The sequence below is a fragment of the Culex pipiens genome, chromosome 3 (genome assembly GCF_016801865.2).
Source record: "Culex pipiens pallens isolate TS chromosome 3, TS_CPP_V2, whole genome shotgun sequence".
NCBI classification, from domain to species: Eukaryota; Metazoa; Arthropoda; class Insecta; order Diptera; family Culicidae; genus Culex; species Culex pipiens.
Window position 1 is genome coordinate 12,575,007 of NC_068939.1, and position 21,597 is coordinate 12,596,603.

General features: G+C 35.7%; 2 protein-coding genes across 5 annotated transcripts in view; one reads left to right on the forward strand and one right to left on the reverse strand.

Moving 5' to 3' along the window:
• Positions 1-9,082, forward strand: part of LOC120432598 (anaphase-promoting complex subunit 15) — a 35,314-nt gene extending 26,232 nt beyond the window's left edge. The window contains exons 2-4 of one of the 2 annotated variants that reach the window (XM_052710998.1): positions 5,286-5,410; positions 5,476-5,569; positions 8,260-9,082. In XM_052710998.1, the coding sequence (XP_052566958.1) occupies positions 5,291-5,410; positions 5,476-5,569; positions 8,260-8,402 (357 nt within the window). In that variant the 5' untranslated portion in view covers positions 5,286-5,290 and the 3' untranslated portion in view covers positions 8,403-9,082. Of the gene's footprint in view, positions 1-5,268; positions 5,411-5,475; positions 5,570-8,259 lie in introns of those variants that run through there. The other variant, XM_039597837.2, reaches the window with a different exon arrangement.
• LOC120432597 (RNA-binding protein 1) overlaps positions 8,454-21,597 on the reverse strand; it is a 454,616-nt gene continuing 441,472 nt past the window's right edge. For 2 of the 3 annotated variants that reach the window (XR_008212613.1, XR_008212612.1), the window contains exons 2-6: positions 18,898-19,000; positions 18,288-18,516; positions 18,139-18,228; positions 12,897-13,857; positions 8,454-9,210 (exon numbers count right to left, since the gene is read on the reverse strand). Coding sequence is in view for 1 of the 3 variants with exons in the window: in XM_039597836.2 (XP_039453770.1) it covers positions 9,111-9,210; positions 18,139-18,228; positions 18,288-18,496 (399 nt within the window). In the remaining 2 variants the exon portion in view is untranslated. Of the gene's footprint in view, positions 9,211-12,896; positions 13,858-18,138; positions 18,229-18,287; positions 18,517-18,897; positions 19,039-21,597 lie in introns of those variants that run through there. The other variant, XM_039597836.2, reaches the window with a different exon arrangement.

Consider the following 21,597-nt stretch of genomic DNA (forward strand, 5'->3'; position numbering starts at 1 on the left):
AAAAACAAAAACAAAAACAAAAACAAAAACAAAAACAAAAACAAAAACAAAAACAAAAACAAAAACAAAAACAAAAACAAAAACAAAAACAAAAACAAAAACAAAAACAAAAACAAAAACAAAAACAAAAACAAAAACAAAAACAAAAACAAAAACAAAAACAAAAACAAAAACAAAAACAAAAACAAAAACAAAAACAAAAACAAAAACAAAAACAAAAACAAAAACAAAAACAAAAACAAAAACAAAAACAAAAACAAAAACAAAAACAAAAACAAAAACAAAAACAAAAACAAAAACAAAAACAAAAACAAAAACAAAAACAAAAACAAAAACAAAAAACAAAAACAAAATCAAAAACAAAAACAAAAACAAAAACAAAAACAAAAACAAAAACAAAAACAAAAACAAAAACAAAAACAAAAACAAAAACAAAAACAAAAACAAAAACAAAAACAAAAACAAAAACAAAAACAAAAACAAAAACAAAAACAAAAACAAAAACAAAAACAAAAACAAAAACAAAAACAAAAACAAAAACAAAAACAAAAACAAAAACAAAAACAAAAACAAAAACAAAAACAAAAACAAAAACAAAAACAAAAACAAAAACAAAAACAAAAACAAAAACAAAAACAAAAACAAAAACAAAAACAAAAACAAAAACAAAAACAAAAACAAAAACAAAAACAAAAACAAAAACAAAAACAAAAACAAAAACAAAAACAAAAACAAAAACAAAAACAAAAACAAAAACAAAAACAAAAACAAAAACAAAAACAAAAACAAAAACAAAAACAAAAACAAAAACAAAAACAAAATCAAAAAATTTTCAGGAAATTTTCAAATTTTATGCAACAAGTAATTTATGAGATCACTTTCAATTTCTTCACAATCTCGATAGAGTGCAGCACCAAATCAGGTCACTTTCTTCTCTATCTCTCTCTATTGCAGTGGATTCTGCCACTGCACAGAGTCCATTGCCCCCTAATGCCGCGATCTGCCGTCGGAGCAGCATATATGGTCACACCGCAGTCAGAGGGTGCATTTCTGCATTTTCTCTAAATCCTAACCACCATCTCTGACGCATGGCTCAGGAGGAGTTGTCCAACACGAACTGCAAGATGAAAGTGACAGTGACTCTCGACCGGTTGGTGGGGAATGTCCATCATTTGTCAACGACCTTCTGCTGGCCCGACTGACGGGCGACAAACATGGATGGTTTAATTAAAATCGCAAAACCTTTATTGTGTGTGCAATTCAAACATAACATAACGTGTATCGGAGCGATAACCATCAGAGACAAGTGGATTATGTTGGATTCAGCTTTGTTTGTTTCTCAAAAGATGGCGACAGTGTCTCAAGTGAGCATTGAATGCAACATTGCATGAAAGTTTCACAGTTCTATCACAGACAAACAGACATGAAAGTCGAGGTCACTAACTTGTCCCAAGAATGTAACGGTCATTTTTCAAAAATTTGAAAAGCATGGTAATTGCTTTCCGGTTTCACCACCAGAGGCGCCTTTGTGCTCAGTGACCGTTTTTCGAAATGACAGCTTTGAGCTTTCATTTTTATTTTGTTTTGGTTGCCGACAAGACGACAACGCGTGGAGTTATCCACCGTATTTTTGAAAATCTACGGATCGAAGTCGTTTTTCTGGGGCTTCCCGTGGGTTCTAACACAACGAAGGTTCCGCTGAGTGAGCGGAGTTGCTAAGTGGTTCCGTGCGGACGTGCCTGTTTCTCCGGTGGATTGGGTTGTTTGGGCGGGCGGTTTCATCGGTGCAGTTTCTTTGCGCAGCGTTGTCTTTGGCGCGCTTGTTGCCACGTTGATTTTGGCGAGGTGGAGGACCCCACCCCAACCATCTATCGGTGGATAGAGTTTCCAGCGCCACTTGGTTTGTTCGTATGACACGACCTAGTCCCGAATACTGAGCTGATGACTGCCCTAGGATGAATTGAAGGATGCACTGCGACTTGTTCAAGCACCCAACGGAATATCCTAGCTACTAGGTCAGATTTTTTTCAGGGCATCGCGTTCATCGAGGTAGATTCAATGCGTGCAAGTCGTTGGCCGCTCTCCCACCTCGTCAGTATGACCGTGGCAACGGGGAGATCGAGGCTGTGCAGGCAAACAGTCACTCCGCAAAGACAGGCGCAGCCTAGTCCACCTGAGCACGACAGAACGGAACCACCCCGCGGCTCCGCTCATTCAACGGAACCAACTGCATTGTCTTCGTTATGATCGATCCGATCCGGTGTTGTCCGCGGCACGGCACATGCTTTTATTGTAGGAGTTTACTTAGCCAATGACGAAAGGAACAAACTGACCTTGCAGCCGCGATTTTCCGTCGGGCTTCTGAACAGCAAAATGGGGAATTTCCGTCGAAACGGAGCTAACCATTTTTTCTGCCCTTATGCATTTTCGATTTGTTTATGATTGCTTTGGATGCTTTGGTTATCTGTCAACATATACTCATACATACATCGCATGTCCTGCTGTCATTGGGGAGACAGAGATTCAAGGGATCGTAGATAGATGTCGTTAGTGGGCAAACGAAATTCAAATTTTAACTGGTCCCACTTTTTGAACAAAAAATTGTTCTAGCTTTCATGTCTGTTTGTCTGTGGTTCTATCCTAATTTTCATATTGCTCGATTCAAAAGATAGATGGCTACAAGATTACAATGATAATTTTTAAATATTTGACCAAACAAATATGTCTCAAAATCTATGCAATGCGACTATAGGCCATTTAGTGATTGTAACTAATGCACATAAGTATTGTGTACTTGCAAAGAAAGAAGCAAAAGGCGGAACTGTGCAAGTCTCTGCTAAAATGGAATTTTAAATTTTAATGTTGACAACAACTACTTTTTAAAATCTAAATTTGAGTAGATTTGATTTATTTAAGTACTCAAAAAATAAATAAAAAAAAGCAGAACAAATCTTCTCAATTTTCACAGAGATTTTCCCAACATAACTCGAATGCACTTTTACACAGCCAGCCTCACTGTGCTGCACAAAGCCGGTTGAGAGCATAAAGCTTGAAAGAAAGGGCCGCATGTGCAAAAGTTGCAAGTCGCGCGCGAAGAAATGCATCGCAGTCGCGAAGAAAAGTAAGCAAAAGGTTAACAAACTTTTAAACCAGTTTTCTAACCACGCGATTAGCCACGATGACGGTGATGATGATGATGACGATCGTGTTGCACGGTCTAAGAGTTTGAAAGAGATAGTGTTGACTGGGAGGATGAAAAGTGAGTCTTGTTTTGTGCATTACTTCGACGAGTTACATGCAGGTTTACAATGTTAAGTAAACGTTATTTTTATTGAGAACATAAAGCAAGTCATTAAATTAAACAGTTTTCAACGACATCAACAATACAATAATAAACAATAGTAATGTAACATCATAATCGACGTAATATAAAAACGAAATAAAAACGTTATATTGAATGTTAAGCCCTTTTAAAATGTTACTCTTGATTAAAAAATCCAAAATATTGGTTTCGATAAGATCGAAAAATTTCACGAATGTTTCAAGTTTTTTTTTTTTGCTGAGATATCGACATTTGAAAATGGAGAGTTGTTTGGGTGAGACTTAGAAAACAACAATTTTCCTGTTTCTTTTTTTTTTGCCGCTATATCTCAGCAACTAGAGGTCCAATCTTCAATGTCTCTTAGACAATTTTATAACAAAATTTCTGAACTTAAAAAAAAATATTTTCAGAAATGGTCACTCATGGTCACTTTTTTAAAAAATCGAAAAAATGCAAATATTTCGCTGAAATCCAATTTTCAGTGGCTATACCTTGACAACGGGGCCCTTTATCAAAAAATCTGTAAAGGAACAATCCATAAACCACGTGGACACTTTTTTAGGGATCTGTTATCCTCCCCCCTTCCACCCCCCCTTGTGGACAATTGTCCATACAAAAAAAAAACTTTTTTTATTTTGGGAAATTGAGTATTTGTGAAAAAAAGTTAATTAAAAAATCAGTATTTTTATTCCATGTGCCTAATTTTTCTAGATATTCCTCAACAATACCTACAACTTTGTCGAAAACACCAAATTGATCAGAAAATTCATTCAAAATTTACATATTTTCGAATATTTACGTACCATTTTTATATGGACAGCTGCCAAAATTGTAAGGAGACTTGTATGGGTAAATCAAAGTCACAAAATAGCTTCTTTGGTCATAGGGAAGGCCCCCTAAAGTTTGAGCCAAATTAAAAAATACAAAAAAAATAAAAATGGTCGAAATCGGCGGATTTCGTAGAGAATTGCTCAACTGAAATAGGGTACCTTTAAAATATTTTTCAAGTGAACAAACTAAATGAAATTTTTTTGAATGGTTTAAACTGAAAATTCGTATGAAAAATTGGGTCCTAAAATGGAACTTAGATTGCTTATTTCATTGTTTACAGCAATAGAGCTTATTTTTCTGAGTACAATGACCCTTTGAACGACCACAAAGAGTTTAAAATGGATTTTTAAATCAATTTTGAAAAATTAACCTCACGGTCCTTTTTGACAGAAAAGGTCCTACTGACAGCTCTTCCCAAGGGGACCATAGTTGATCCATCGAAAAAATGTTGTCCTGTCTACTTTTTTTTGCATTAAAATAAGAAAAAGTGATCAGAAATGGTTTTTAAGTGTGTTTTTAATCGTTGTACATAAACATTTACTTAGGGCTTTAGGACCCTATTTGGAAAACGACCTCGACAAATCATAGAGTTATCAAAGCCCGTGCTCACGCACACTAGCACGCCATTTGTTTTGCTGGACAATAAAAAATTTAACCTCAATCTTTTTCGTGTACGTACACGCAATACATGCGCACGTAGATAACTCTATGAATTTTGGTTAGGGGTGTCTGTGGTTAGGGTTTTGTTTGCACCTCTGCACCTGGCCAAAAGATGGCGTGCTAAGCGGTTTCATTTTCTCTCTGTTCCGCTGTAACTACGTCATTGATGAATGGTCCTCTGTCAGATTGCAGATTCCTTGAGCATTATTTGGAAAGGGAGCAAATACTTTTTATTAATTTTATATTGAAATTAAATTAACAATAGTATACTTTTTTCATTTCAATTACAAACTAAATCATATTTGTGATATTTAAATATTAATTTTTCTTACCACAATATCGTGCTTCGTCCATTTCAACTCTTACTCTAGAGTTTTTGACAGAAGTTGGTGTTGTTTACTCACAACTTCTGTTCAAATTTTCGTACAAAACGGTTCCGAAGTTAATCGGCCAATCTACAAACCAAAATCCCGGAAAATGTTGCCATTTTTCCCCTCGTTGAGGCCGGCCATCGCCAACAATTTGTGGTTCGCGGCGGACGAGTGCTGTGACGAGGACGCGGAAGTGAACGCGATGGAGCAGGAGCACCAGGAATGGGTAACGCGGGGACCTTGCTGGTCGTTTGTTGTGAACTGGAATGATAACTTTTGGATGCATTGCAGTTGAACCGGATTTCGCAAATCGGCGCCAACCTGGTTCCGATTGGGAAGAATGTGAACGAACACACCGACAATATTGACTCGGAAGATGAGGATGGTGAGTTTATGTCTTCCTCGCCTTACTGAGGAAAGGCTTTACAGTCACCCAAATATGAACTTCTTAACACTCAAACGCTCGGGTAGTCATTTGGCACCTATTTTTTTTTTCTTCTAAAAATCTCATAACTTATGGTAGAATTTACCAATTTGGATGCTTCCGGTTGCAAAAGATTTAGAATTGTCTATATTTTGAACTGTCGGATGGAAGAAAAATATGGTCCACTTTTACTGAAGATATTCCGGATTCCGTTGGGGTACCTCGACCCTCCTATATGGGTTTTTGGTCAATATAACAATAACTTTTTCACAGAATAATGCCGGAAATGCTGCAAAACTTCAAGGCATTATTCTAATACATCATCCTGCAAAAATAATTGACATGGTTAAGTCCTACGGGGCACCGGACCCGATTCCAGTTGGGGACCAATCCACATCAGCTCAATGAACCGTTTCCGGTTTAGAACAAAAATTTAACTTTTATAACAAACAAAAATAACAAACGTTTTTTTTAGGATTGCCCACCTAAGTAAAATGTACCAAAAACCATAGGAAAACATGCAAATTTATGAAGTTAGTTTAGTAGACTTCTGCTTTGGGATGTTCCCTTCAATGTTGTATGCTTGGTTGATGATTTTTTTTTTTGCTTAAAACTATTTTTGATGCACTTTTAAAAAAACGTGTTTTTTCGACTACACTCAAAGTCAGAAGTATCCCTCAAAAGGGTACTTTCAATCCTCAAAAAGGATACTTTCTATCCTTTTTCAAAGTTATCCCGGCGTCACCCTTTTAAAAGGGTATGTCAAATTCAGTACATTTTCGATATCCTTTTAAAGGGTGACGACGGGTGAACTTGAAAAAAGGATACTTTTTACTTTGAATGTACTTTCCCAGGGTACGGGGCAGAATGGACCACCTTAGAAAACAAGCCATTTCGTATATAAAAACGTTGAAGGGTGATAAGAAATGACATACGGGACCTTTCCAACATGGTTTCCATGAAGTTTGAACACTTTTATAAAAAACAGTCACTTAACAAAACAAACATTTTTGAAAATAGTTTTAATATGTTGTAATAAGACACTATTTTTATAAATAAGCATCAAAACAACAAAAAAAATAAGTAATGTTGCATTAACCGTGAATTGTGCAGCTACCAGGAGTGAGAGCATCCATTGAATTCAAATTTAATAAATTTTGATTGTTTTAACAGTCTGGACCCGATGCCTGATTTTTCTGTTACATTCGTATTGGAATTCCATATAAACTGTAACGGGAATTGCAGGAACCGGGTCCTGACTACAGACTGTCTTGGGAAACAGACTGGCCAATGCAAAATAAACAGGCACTGGCAACGTATGTTTTGCGCTTGCAACACTGCCAGTTTTGCTGGGCGTAAAGGGCGTTTGGTGTCCAGAAACATTGGCCAATCTGTTTCCCTAGACAATCTGTAGTCCTGACTATTTAAGGCACTTTTATTTAACAATTCTCCCACCAAACCTCTAAATGATTTGAATGGTCCGTTGTTGTTTTTTTCCTGTTATTTCTGAATTTGAAAGGTCCATTATTGTTTTTTTTTTTACCTTGAGCTATTACTACCGGTAACCTTATAAGCATTGAACAAACTTTTAAAAATCTAACTTTTCAGAAAGCTTAGTTAAGAACTTCAAAATAAACAGAATTTGTGTGGTTATGCACATAAATTTAAATTTTTGCTCGTAAAAATACAACGAATTCAAACGTCGTTGGCGGTGTGGTGATACGGTTGTATCTTGGCACTGAAGTGACAAAAACTAATTGTTAAAAAGCAAAATTGTGGTCTCTTTAGATTGATTTTTGAGAGAGATTCTTTAAAAATTCAGGCAAAAAATGTTATTTTTTAGCTTTAACATATTGCCAATGAAAATTTACGGCTTCCTGGATCAAAATGAATGCAGAACATTATTGGTACGACTCCTAACTATGATTAAAAATTAAATACGGAGCAATTTGAACGCATTTTTCAAGGTTTTAGAACCAAATATAATATTTTTCAATAAAAACAGACCATTTTTCAGAATATTTCAAATCGCGAGTTCTAAACGAATTTTGGGATTTTGTTGTTGTATGAAAACATTGTTCCTGAGACATCAATCTAAATTCGGGTGAGCCCAAAGGTTTCCGCCACATAAGGCTTTCTAGTCAGAACTTTACCAACACATGCAAAGTATGTTTACATTACAGCTGGACGTTTGTTTGCATCAGGTTTCCTATCTCTTTCTAGCAAAAGTTTTTTGTCAGGCGACTTCTAGCTGGTTTTTTTGACTGACCGCCCGATAAGTCAGCCAACATACTTCGCAGGGCTGTGACAGCTCGAGCTCGATCATTGTTTGCATCAGAACACTGTGACGAGAAGTTCGTCATTTTTGGGTTAAATTATATTTTTTTCACTGGGCCTAGAAAGCCTTATTGCCTTTTTTGGGACGAACTATTATGGAACCAAAAAATAAAAATATTGAGGTCGCCCTCAGCAGGGCCCAAGAGAAACTTTGCATTTTGCAAATTTGCCGATTTGTGCTGCGCCTCCATGAAAAAGATATAGCGCCCTCAGGAGGCCCCAAATGAATCAAGAAAGTGCTCAGCAGTCTTATTCGTTAAGGGTAACAGGCAGCGATTAATTGTCATTTTTTTTTATTTTCATGTAATTCCCAGCCAACGACGAAAGCGACGACTCGGACAACTCGGACGAGGACGACGAAGACATGGACGACATCAATAATGCGGCCCGGGCGAACGTAATGGAACCGGCCTACAACAACACCGACGACGAGATCCAGCCGAACGATACGCTCTAGAGGAGGAAGAGGGCTTGTGATTATATTTAGTGATGTGTATCATTTTGGACGTTTCAGTTAATATACGTTATATATCTCACTTTATTTTGTAATAACTAGAAAAAAGAACTAAAAATACATTTACGTTTTCTTCTGGGTAAAGAAGTGTGTGTGTGTTTTTTTTTCTTTTGTATGTGTTTTGTGTGGGTTCCGTTCCGACTCTACTCAATCGTTTCTCACTGCTTTCAAAATTACATGTCCCTACCGTAATTCCAATCTGCTCAAGTATGTAGAAGATTTTGGATCGTTTATAAGAAATGCATCTACACCGATTGACTTTCCGAGTTTTTGTTTTCTTTCTTCAAAATTCAGGATTTGGAAAGCCATCACATGTTCTATATTGCGGGCGGGCGGGCGGGGTTTGTGGGCTACCTTACAATCTACTAATAAATGTGTGTTTATGTGTGCAAAACTTGGGGGAGGGTGTGTCCGATTACAAGTCCCAAAATAAAGAAACAATACTCGCCTAATTCAATATTTCTTTCACAAAGTGCACAACTCTAACTTTTTTTTTGTTTTTGCTTTTTTTCCATGTTACATGTGTGTTGTGTAATGTTTTGAACTTTTACATGTGGTTTTACGAATCTGCTCTTAAAATGTTGATGTTTTACTCTTGCTGTGTTTGTGTTATACATATTTTTCGTTATGTAAAAAGGTGATCCGATCCGTTTAACGGCGGTCCCGCGATCCACTGCGGCTGCGGCTGCGACGGTCGCGATCGCGGTCACGGCTCGGGGACCGGGTCCTGGAGCGGCGTGGCGAACGAGATCTGTCCCCCGGGGATATCCGAAATGGAAGAACAAGAAGAGAGGAAGAAGAAAAACGAGGAACACGATGAGGTTTGAAACTTTGCGGAGTTGTTGTGCGCGGGGCTGCGACTGCAACAATGTTGTTGTTGTTGTTTGGTTGTTGGCTGGGTTGAGGGTGTGGTCGTGTGTTGATTTCTATTTTTGATTGTTGGGGTTGCTTGCTTTTGAAACACACACAGACGAACGGAATGGTGTTAGTAGTAGAAGTACGCGCAGGATGGTTCTCCGCGCGTGCCTGTTTGTGTATTGGTGGGAAGTGTAAAATTACAGCGCACGTGGCTGCCGTTGTTGACGTTGGCTCGTCGCGCTGAAGAATCGATGAGTCGGGGAAGGGTGGCTCTCTCGATGCTCAGAAGTTGAATTTTGAGTTGGGTTAGATAACCGATGATAGATGTTGATTGGTACAAGAAGAAGTTTTGTAGAGGTAGATGTGTAGGTCGATCGGTCCTGTTTCTCGCGGGGATGTGATGTTGTTGTTGTTGATTTTTTTTTGGTGGTTTGTGTTTAATGTGATGGATGAACGATGCCAAAATTTGATGAAGTAGACGATGATGCCACGAATCGAGCGCTGCGCTGCGTTTTGTTGATGGTTGATCGTCGTTGGAGGAGAGCTGCGCGGAGCCTTTGAGATGTCTCGTGGTGATGGGATGGACTAGAACTACGCGGAGGATTTTTGGGGAATTGACAACGAAGCGATGCGCACCTCGATACTGTTGCTCTTTATATTTAGGTACCGTTTCCTTATCACCGATTTCACGTTGATACTCCAAAATGCTTAGTCTTCATTGTTGAAGTGAATTCAGACGTCGGTGATGGAGAAATGCGAAAAGATAAAACTCTCTTTTACTTCAATTGAGTTCACTCAAATATTGCGATCAGAACCGTTGCTATTAGAATGCAGCGTTTAGATCTAGTTTTGCAGGGCTCCTCAAATCCCATTTTCGAATTCCCGACATGTACCCAACTTTTACAGAACATAACATAAAAAGGCATTTCTTACCGAAAGAAAACCTAGCGTACATTTTTTTTTATTCAGGTCCCTTTTAATTTTTGTGGAATAGTGGAATTTTAAATCGCTTTGTAGAATTTTTAAGAGATAATGGACTCTAGATTTTATTTGAAAAGCCTAAATTCCAAAATTCTTGAATCCATTTCGTAATTTTTCCATTTCTTTTTATTTTAATTTTCATGGAATTTCATTTGTTAGTGGTTTTTCAGATAATGAAAATCAACCTTTGTCCAACAAGAATTTAAAAAAATGAGTAAAATCTAGTACGGACTGTATTTAACTTTCCGAATTCTCAAATTATGAATTTTAGTAAAATTTAGCATTCTCAAATGAATAAGTTGTTGTTTTTTAGTATTTTTTTTATCAGGAATACTGAAATTATGGATTTTTAAATATTTTTTTCTATTTTCGATTTTTTTATTTCAGGTTTTTAATTTATAGATTTTAAAATCCCAATTTAAAAAATAGCAAAACTTTTTAATTTTTTTTTTAATTCTCAGATTCATACATTTTTTAGTTTTTAAATATTTAACTAACAAATTTGTTATTGTTTATTTTTTATGTGTTACTATTAAAATACATATTTTTGATTTTTTTATTTCAAATTTTCAATTTTTGAAATTTTATATTGTCAAATTCATTACTTTTTGTATGAATGTATGAATTGTATGAATTTTAAGATTGTTCAAATTTAAACTCTTAATATTTTTAAGTTTGATAATTCTGAAATTTTCTAATTTCGGATTTTTATTTCAGATATTTGAATTTTTTTTTTAATCCTGAAATAGTTAATTTATGAAAAAAATGAGCTCCTAAACAATTGTTTGGAATTTTTGGTCTTTCTTGACTATGGAATGCTTTCTTGATTTTTTGAATGTCTTTATTTTTGATTTTAAACAATAAATTTTATGTTCTTTAAATTTTCGTTTTTTTTTATTTTAAGCTATTTTTTTAATTTATAAATTATTTAAATCTATAATTTTTTTAAGTTCAAATTATTCTTGGTTTTTATAGTTGTCAAATTCTTTATTTTTTCGTTAATCAATTAAAATTTTAATTTTTAATCGCACATTGAAAAATTTTAAATCCAAAATAAAAAAAATAAAGGTTCAGTAAACGTTCAAATTCTGAAATGCCGCCATCATAGATTACGCTATTAGATCACAATGGAGCTTTTTTTTAATCACAGGTAGTTTGGGCTAGAGGCCATTTTTTTTAGAAAAAGACAAAAATCTAAATCTCGTGATTCATTTATCCGAAGTGAAGTGGCTAGGACTTGGATATATTGAGTGCAGACTGTGATCAAATTACGAAATTCTTAGTTTTTTTAAAACGATTCTCAAATTTATCAATCGCTAATTTGTTTTTTTTTTCTTACATTTTTAAATTTGAGGATTTTTTGATTTTATATATATTCCCGAATTTTGAAAAATTCTTAAAATTGTTTATTCTTTAGTTTTTATCATATTCTAAATTTATATCTTCTATAATTTCTTTTTATTATTTCTTAAATGTTAAGGTAACCATTTTTTCTTTTTTTCACGAGAATTAGACGATGAATCTTATGACTTTTCCCTCTGGTTGAAATTCTAAGCAAAACTGCAAATTAACTTTTCTTGAGAGTTATAGAGTTTTACGGGATAAATTCTTTGACATCTTGACTATACTTAAAAAACTTTTCATTTCATAAATAGATTAAAACAGTGAAATAGTAAATGTAAAAAACTAGTTAATAGAAAATAGTACAAAATATTAAAAAAATATTCAAGAGTTGAAATTATCTATACATATAAAAAAAATCGACGGTTTTGTTCGAACGCGAATCAGATCAATACGGAGCGTCGGATCGAGGCGTTCTTTGTTGCGGTGTGTTCGTATAAGCCCAAGGAAGGTTTATACGCTAACTAATTGACACTTTGGCCACTCTGGAACCGATTCCGGAGCATCGGCAAATTGTATGGAGAAAGTTACGTATAGTCAAATTTTGATCACAGGAGGCTGAATAAGCAATAAAACGTCAACAAACGAAAAAAGGCAGAACGAAGTTTGTCGGGTAAGGCTTGTTTGTCATATAAGTTGGCTTCAGGTACTTTAGTAAAAAGCCTTTGAAAAAAAAAACAAAACTGCAACGACCATTATTTTGTTTCAAGCACCACTTTCACTGTCAGTAATCTGTTGCGTTGCAGCCGCCATCTCAACTTGGGACGTAAGATTCAAGTACCTTAACTGTCACGCCAGCAAGCTTGCTAGTGGTAACGCGACATCATTGCAAAATGTTGGATCGACACCGCAAACAGAGCCTTGAGGACAAAGTTCTTTGCCAAAATCACTGATTCCAGACTTTACGCCGATTTTTTTTTTGCGGAGAGATTAACAGTATCGAGTTGACGTGCGCTGTTTGCTTCAGTCGGGAGGGGATCTGAAAGGACAATTGGAGCGTGTTTCAAAAATGATTTAAAAAACGGACACAATTAGAAACATGTGACAATGGGAAAACGGGGAAGGCGCGTAAAAAACACGGCAAATAAGAACACGCAGAGATCGAGAGGTTACATGAACGAAGAAAAAAAATGTATATAAAAAAACAAGATTAGCTTAAATCGCACGATTCACAAAAATACAAGGATTTCATCCTACCTTTTCCAAGGGTTCTGTGTGTGTGTTTTTTTTTATAAAACACTCTAAAAAAGCTAGGATGGTGGTGTGGTGGTGGTGGTTGGTGGTAGTTGTGGTGACTGAAGAAGGGCAGACGAGACGAGCCGAGTTGAGTCGAGTAGTCGATGCGCACGCACTAAATTGCTGATTGTTGTTGATCGGTTGATTAGCATTGCGGCACTACTACACACACACACATTTGGGTTTCATTTCATTTCTAGAAGCGGCAACAACATCAACAATAGCGGCGTGGTGGGCGTGAGCTAGCAGCGGTTTTTTTGTTTTGTTTCGTTGAGGTTGCAGAAGAGAAGAACAAGACGACGACGGTCGATTCGGGCAGGTAGAGTTGTAAGTAGAGGTGGTGGTTGATGATTTGGTGGTTGGTGGTGGTTGGTGGTTGTTCGGGAGAAGAAACAGAAGATCGCCGATGGTGTCGAAGGATCAAGTTGAACACAAGTTGAGCGATGGTGGCGTTGTTGTTGTTGTTGTTGCTGCAGTTGAGAGCAAGCCTCGAAGGTCGTAACCAACGTAACCGAGATGCGAGTGTCTCCTGTAGGGTGGTCGTGTGATGGGGCTTGTTTTCAGCGGCAGCAGCAGCAGACAGCAGACAGCAGTAGTTGATGGCATCTTCGGCGAACTCGTCGAATTTCGATGCTCAGTGCTGACGAGGAGCTGACGACGCACGTGTTGCCGCGGCGTAAATCTTCGCTCGTGCGCGGTTTCTGGGCACTCAAGTTTTGTTTTGCCGTGCGCGCGTTTCGCAAATTATGTTGGTAGTAGTAGTAGATTTTTTGGAAGATGGAGGACTGAGTAGATGTGTGGTTTGTTGGTGGATTTGATGGACGCGCTAGGCTTAATAGTAGTAGAGCTACTAGTAGAAGGTTGGTTATATGAAGATCTGTGGCGGAAGTTGCTGACGCAGAGTATCATAGAAGAGCTTGCCCTGAAATTTGGTTGATCACCGTTGGTTAAAAAGATCGCATTTTTTTTTGTTTCACAAACATTGGAATGATTTATACAGTATTTTCGAGAGATGGTTGGATTGATTGAGCCAAACACCCGAGATTGGAAACCGCACTCGAATGGACTTGGGAGTCAGAGAGCAAAAAGATGGTTGGTTTTACTGTCGTCATTCAAAGCATCGTACTATTTACATGCAAGATAGAGGTGGAAGAAAAGGTACAACTCACATGCAGAATTCGTCGTAATAGATCGTATCGGGGTTTGATTACTTTGTACTTTTCGTTCAAAATCAAGCAATTCTCTCAGAAAATTTCTAAGTAACCTGAGCTGGACAATCATCATAAATACATGACGAAATCCAGTCTGCAACATGCTAAGATCACCAACCCCACACGAATGCGAAAAAATCAAGCAATTTTCTCAGAAATTTAATTTTAGCCCTAAAATGTTAGTTGTAAACTTTGTGAAACGGGTATTATTTGGATTTGTTTAGGCCAATCCAAATTTAATTTCATGTGAATGTCCCACCCCTTTAAAAAGAATTATTATTATGTATTTAGAAAACCTATTCTTAAAAAAGGTTTAAGGGTTGTAAATCTTTTTTAAACTTCGAATATTCGATACCACAGATCGGTAGCTACGTAAAACATAAGTAAAGTAAAATCATAAATTCATTGATATTTTGTAAGTTGGCATAACTGTAACAATGATTCAATAACTTTGTGATGCATAATTTCTGCTTAAAAAAATTTAAACTTGAATTATAAGGTTAAATTTTATGCAGATTTTTGGGATCGAATTTGAGTTGAGCTCAACTTCTCAAAACAAGCTAAGGGAGGGTTCTTTTGTTACGTAACACAAAATTTGGGAATATTTTTTTCATGGTTCGATTATCCACAACAAAAAGAATAAGAGGAAATAAATTTCATGTATGGGCTAAAGTTTTGTGTTTTTGTTTCACAAAAACTAGCCTGATTTTTTTGTTTCTGTTAAAAAAAGAAATTTCCCATAATAGGAAATTGTGTGCACCTTTCAAAAAAAATTAACGTCCATATTTTTTTATTCGATTTCGATTTCCACGAAACCTCAAGACTAGAAAGGGAAAATTAGTTGAAACTGTATTTGATTTAAACATTTTGATTTGAAAATTTTCAAAAATTTATTTAATGTTTTTTCATACGATTTTTTTTGAAATTTATATCAGCAATTCACTGAGTCCATACTCGATTATCCGAAGTTGTTGAAAAAAATTACTTCGGGTAGTAATTTTTTTTTTGACTCGTTGTGCTTAAATATGATCCCAAAAATGCTCTTAAGTGATTTGGAAATTATAAATCCAAGATGGCGGACAAAATTGAGCAGATTAAATATTGAAAAAATGTACTTGCTATTAAGACAAGTAATCAAACACTCAAATTTGACTAAAACGGAGTCGCAGAAGTCGAATTTGATATGAAAAGTGACAAAATCATGTAAAATTTTCAATGTTTTCACTAAGATTTAATTTTTTTTGATAATTTAAGACTGGTACAAATTTTATATAAAGTTTTTGTCAATCTTGCTTTTTTGAAAACTAATGATTTCAAAACAACTGTACTAGTGTAAATTGCATTTTAAAACATTTTTTGCATTCAAATGTTGTTATGAATTTTTTTACAAAAAAAAAAACAAATTTCGTAAACCGTAGTAATTTCGAATGAATCATCGTATTTTTTTAAATTGGAAACTTTTAATTTTTTTGTAAAATACTAAAATTTTAGAAAAATAATGTTCTCAAATTTTCATAATTCACAACACGATATGTTGAATGCATTTTCAATTTGGTTTTGCACATTTTTTAAAATTTTCATAAATTTCCGTATTTTGTCGAAAACACTCAATTTTTTATAATTCCCAACATGGGTACCCATAATTATCAAATGAAGCAAAATTTCGCTTGTATTTTCACTCAATAATAGGTTTTTTTAAAGTGTTAAAATTCGCAATTCGCAATTCGCAATTCGCAATTTTCAGTGTAAGAACGGGCCTTGACCGATCTTATGCACCAGGTTCCCGACGAACACGCACTGCCCTTACACCTACATCTCACCCTTGCTCTGAGTCAGTACGAGCAGCACGCTAGAACACGCTTTGAGTGTTCGTGCCAGGCATGCACACCTTCTTTTCCGGTTACGCATTTTAACTCGGCCGGGGGTGGTACATTACGTAGGGTTTGATGTAAGTATAAGCGCCTAACCATTTATAGTGTGCCTATCAACTTTCATTAAAGCAAAAACTGTTTAATTTTTAGTTTGAATTCAAAAACTAGTTGTTATTTTACAGTGTATTGTTTTCTCCTGAAATCTTTCCTAATGTTGAGTCGTGTTTATCTGTTGCTATTTCTTCTGTCGCGGTGTTTTGTTACAATTTTTGGTCCTAAGCATGTTATAAAAGTTTATCAAAAGTACAATAGTGATATTTGTGTTAATCCTTTAACCATTCCATAAATTGAGTAAGGGCTCAAACCTCACTTTTCAAACAAAGGGTGAATATTGAAGAGAATAATGAGAGAATAAGAGAATGATGAGCGTATTTTAAAGAATAAAAATGAGAAGCTGGATGTATTAGATGTAAAATAAGACAATAGTTAATAAATAGAGATACAAAACAAGCTTAGATTATAGTAATGATAATTTATAGGACAAATAAAGAATTATTCAAATAAATAAATTCGCAATAAAATCAGAAAAAAAATAAGGCGAATGATAAATAGACTTGATATTACTAGTACATTAAGGAAAAGTATATTTTTAAGGAAAAAAGAAAAAACAAAGTTTGTTACAGCAGTATCAATTGGTAAAAAAGAGTGGAAAAGCTTTGAGAGATAAGAGAATCAAAAGTTAGTAAAATCAAAATCAAATGATAGAAGAATCAGTGAAGAATTGAGAATCAGTAGAGCAAAATAAAAAAGGAGATAGGTGGTAGCTGGAAATGGAAAGGAGAGAAACCCCGTTGTGCGATGTTTCAGGTACATCCACAGCAGTTGACTCAACATACTGCGAATCGAAACAATACCGTCTACAATCACAAATTACTTCCCTTTCCCACATTGTCGCGCCCCTTTCTTTTAGCCGTCTCGACTCTGACCCGCGGTGGTCAAAGGTTTACGATCCGTTTCCACAGGCCACCAGCTAGGTCATCATGAAAACCAAGCCAACGTGGAGGTAAGAAAATAGGACACTCGCAAGGAACCAGAGCTATACTGTTCTGATCAAGATAATTCGGATGATCTAACAGAACTACGGATGTAGTTAGTTGCGCTCCTTCCAGGATGTTCCTTACGTGGACGTCAACCGAAGAGCACGCAACAAGGTCAGTGCCATTGCATGCTCTTAGGTATCAATCCTTGGCCTGCAGTTTTTTTAAAGTTTTTTTAAAGTGTTAAAATTTTAACAAAATTCCATATTTTAAAAATAAAGGTTATTTTCATTAAAATTTTAATAATTTTGAAAGAAAAATCGTTTTTTTTTAATTCGAGTACTTTTTGACCATTTGAGTATTTTTTGACAGTTTGAGTATTTAACGAAAAAATAAAGTGCATGCAAAATTTCGCTTCTTTTCATACTCAACTTGCGTGTTATTAAAATTAGAGCACCTACATATTAAAAAGATAATCATAATGCGGTATTATGTGAAAATTTTAGTATTTTACAAAAGAACTTGAATAAATTGAAAACGCACTTAAAATTACGTTTTTATTGCTACCCAAATTGCGGATTGTAAAAATTTGAGTGCATTCGAAAAATTACGGTATTTTGTGAAAATTCGAGTATTTTAATGTTATCGCCGATATAATTATCCAAATAACGATAACAATAGAAATACTGATATCGTACCTCGTTAATTTTTATCTTTATTTATTTTTATCGCTAACAATCTTGTGAAGTCAAGCTTGTTTTGGAACATCAAGTTTGAACTGTTTTTGATTTTCAACAGTGTATAAAATTTCATCATAAATCCTGTAAATTCCCAACTCCCACGATACTGATCTATTACGAACGGCACGCACTAGACAGCATCCCGAGTTCCGCCGACGAATCAGTCGGAAGCTCCGGACGACGTCCGCGCATTCGGAGCAAACTTCTACAATGTTAGACGAGTGATTTCTAGTCCCGGAAATCAGTTCCAGCCGATTCCAAGGTGAATCACGGCTCCTCAAACATTTCTAGGAGATTCGTTTCCACGTCCTAACCCCAAAGGCAAACTCAACCGCCAAAATTACCTGTACGAGCGCCGTGGCCGCCGGCTGCGGTCATCCCGCCGGGTCCTTCCCGAGGACATTTCCACCCGGATGCGCGTTCCGCAGCATCTCCTGCAGAAACAAACAAGTTCATTTTTAAAGTTCAAGTCACGACGCCAGCTTCAACTCACTGTCCGTCCAGCGAGCGGCACGCGTCCTCGGCGTCCCGTTTGTCCTCGAACTCGACAAAGGCGAAACCGGGCGGGTTCCGGGCGACCCAGACGTTACGCAGCGGGCCGTACTTGCCGAACGCACTCTCGATCTCGTGCTTGGACGCGGACGAGCCCAGGTTGCCGACGTACACCTTGCAGGCCAGGTCCCACTCGCGGTAGCGTGCCATTCTTAATCTTCCGAGGGTTTCTGTTGAGAAGGCGAAAAGAGGTCGTCATTGGAAAATTGCGTCTTTTATTGTTGGGGGAGGTGCTACGTAATCACTCTAGTTGGCATTTGGAAAATTGCGCTCAAGGACATTGCTTGAAGATTTATGTTAACTTACTGAGCTAATAAGAAAATTTTCAATTTCAAATTGGAATTCAGCCAAAATTGTTCCAAAATACACAAAAACAACAAACTTTCTTAAATTTTCAAAAATACCACAGCAACCAGTGAAAATTACACTCCATAAAATCAAAATGGCGTCGTAAATCTCCCACCACGGAACACACCCAGTCCGAAGAGGGCCAACATTTAAATCACGAAATCTCCACCAAAAACCAAACTTTTCCCGCAAACTCCACTCACCTGACCGATATCGTCTAAACGGCTAGCTTATTGCACAAGTTTTGGGTGATTTGAGCACCGTTTTCTAGCAACTTTGTGCAATTTTCCTGCAACTGGAGCAGCAACCACGCAACAGCTTTTTTTCCTTTTCTTTTCTTGCTTTTTGATTTTCTTTCAGATTGTTTCGACACGACAGGGGATCATTCGAAAACGGAGCTACGCTGGAACAAGGTGGAAAATGAACCAGTGCGCCATCTAGGTGTCAGTTTTTGACACTTATTGATAAAACGATACTAACATTTCGAAACGGCAAAAAAATAGTAATTTTCAATCATAAATAATTTTGATTTAAATAAATCTAGAGTACTTTTTCAAAACAACATAGGACAACATGTTCATAGGACTTTTTGAAAAAGTAAGCGAGAAGTGATTGAGCAATTGCTCCCAAAACCGAAAATCTATAGTTTTTTTTTGCCTTGAGTCAAGTAAAAACGGCAAATTTTTTTCCGTGTATTATTTTTTTCGAACACAGTCTTCATCATTCACTACAACTTTGCCGATAACACCACAAAACCGATCAAAAAATTCATTCAAATAATATAGATTTACGTACCATTTTTGTATGCTAAAATTGTATGTTGCCTTGTATCGGTGAACCAGTGACACAAAATGGCTTTATGGCCCATAAAATATGCGACATGAGCATTTTTTCACTAAATTCTAAAATGTATTTAACAAACGGTTTTTTTTATATGCATTAGGGTGTAAGTTTAGTATGTTTTGAAGATATTGTCAAGATCTTGGACATGATAGTTTTTTGCAGTTCGCCAAACCTGTTTATAGGCGGGCTAAAATAATGAATGTATATTTGGAACAATATTTACCCTAATTAAATATCTTCTATGTATTTTAAAAACGAAACAATTCGACGCCAACATTTCAAAAAGCATCGTGTACAAACCATGAGTTTTGAGAAAAACGTATTTGAATGTTGAGCATCATTTTTCAATTCCCATTTTAATATAAATGCAAAAGAAGATGTTCTAATAACAACAAACGATGAAAAACGTTGCTTCTATTATTATATGATCATCCATATTCAATAAAACATTATTTCCGTCGTTTTATTTAAGAAAAACAAACATAACTTCTTTTGAAATCACCAACGTTTGTATCACCCTGCTGTCATTGAAGGGAGCGCTTTGTTATGATTCGCTTTTCGTCGACAAATGTACATGGCGTCTTTTTCATTATGCTTTTTTTTTCGTCGCAAGGTTCATGTAGTCTTTTATTTGACAGGTTGACAGGGCTATATAAACAGGCACTGCTGCTGCCAAAGATTTTGTTTATGTTGCTTTATTAAAAATCATTATTAAACAAACTTTACTGAAGTAACTTTTGCTCATTTTTGGTGGAGAGGTAGCTTATTAGGAGTACTTTCAGAATATGCAATAACCCAGAAAGTGTCAAAATGTACATGATGCCTTTTTAAATGTTGCCGTCGAATTCAAAATATTCAACCCTGTGCCAAAAGCATCGTTAGAAGTCCCTCTTAAATACGCCCAATCAATAAAATTTTTAATTTTGCTGAAATTGAAAATTTGAGTGAAAAATGCCATTTGGTAATTGAAGAATTCGACGACGTATTTTCCGCTAGGTTCGCTGTTGTTCCAGCGGTGTTCGGAATGACAGCCCCCATACAGTTTGAGCAGTTTTTAGGGAAAAATCGCGTTTATAATGAAAAATCAAGCATTTTCAGAAAAGTGGGGTATTGCAAAGTGTGGCAATTTCGCTAACGATCATAATGCGTGGTGATTTGTAGTGATTAATTGTGATTGGTATTTTATTTAAACGATTTTTCTAAAAAGATGATCGATATTTTGGATAACTTGAGTTAAATGTTGCAAAAGTTAAAAGTAATGATGAAATATTATGTAAAAGTGTTTATACTTTACTTTTCTTCCCGTTTGACCAAAATATTAACCTTCAAAATGCATTTTGGTGATTTTTTGGAAAAATTCGAATAACTGGCAATTTTTTGAGAAAATTATTGTAATTATGCTGTAATATGACTCTAATAGTTTGTTCTATCAATAATACACACATAAGGAGCATTATCAATCAAATAAATCTTATTTAAATCAATTTTTCAAAAGATCTTTTTGGTAAATTTGAGGAAAAAAGATGAAAAATTACTTCAGCCCCTATGATTTATACATCATTCGGTTCGTTTATGGAATTGCCACACTTTACAATAACTTTCATCTACGTTAAAAAATATTTGAAGGAAATAAAAATCTAAAACTGCAAAAAAAAAAAATATTTCCAAGCACGCTGTCATTCCGAACATCGTTGCGCAGTGCTTCTACTCGTCACCAGGATGCGTGCACGTTTCTGTCGAATCTCTCAATTATTTTGTGTGATTCTGCAAAATAAATCAATTACTTAAAACCTATGTCGATGGATCAAAAGGTTGCCCATCAGCTCTTTACTGTTGAAAGTCACATTAGGGCACCTGTTAGTATCAATTACCATCATTAGTAGCATTTGTATTTTTCCTTAAACATTGCAGGCTCCAAAAAATCCTAAAAATTTATGCATTTTCTGAATCGGAATATTTTCTAAAATTTCACGATTTTAGTAAACTGGTTGACAGAATGCGGAAAATTCAGTGGAACTAATAGTTATAGCTCTTAAAAATAGTAATCAGCTTTCAATGTT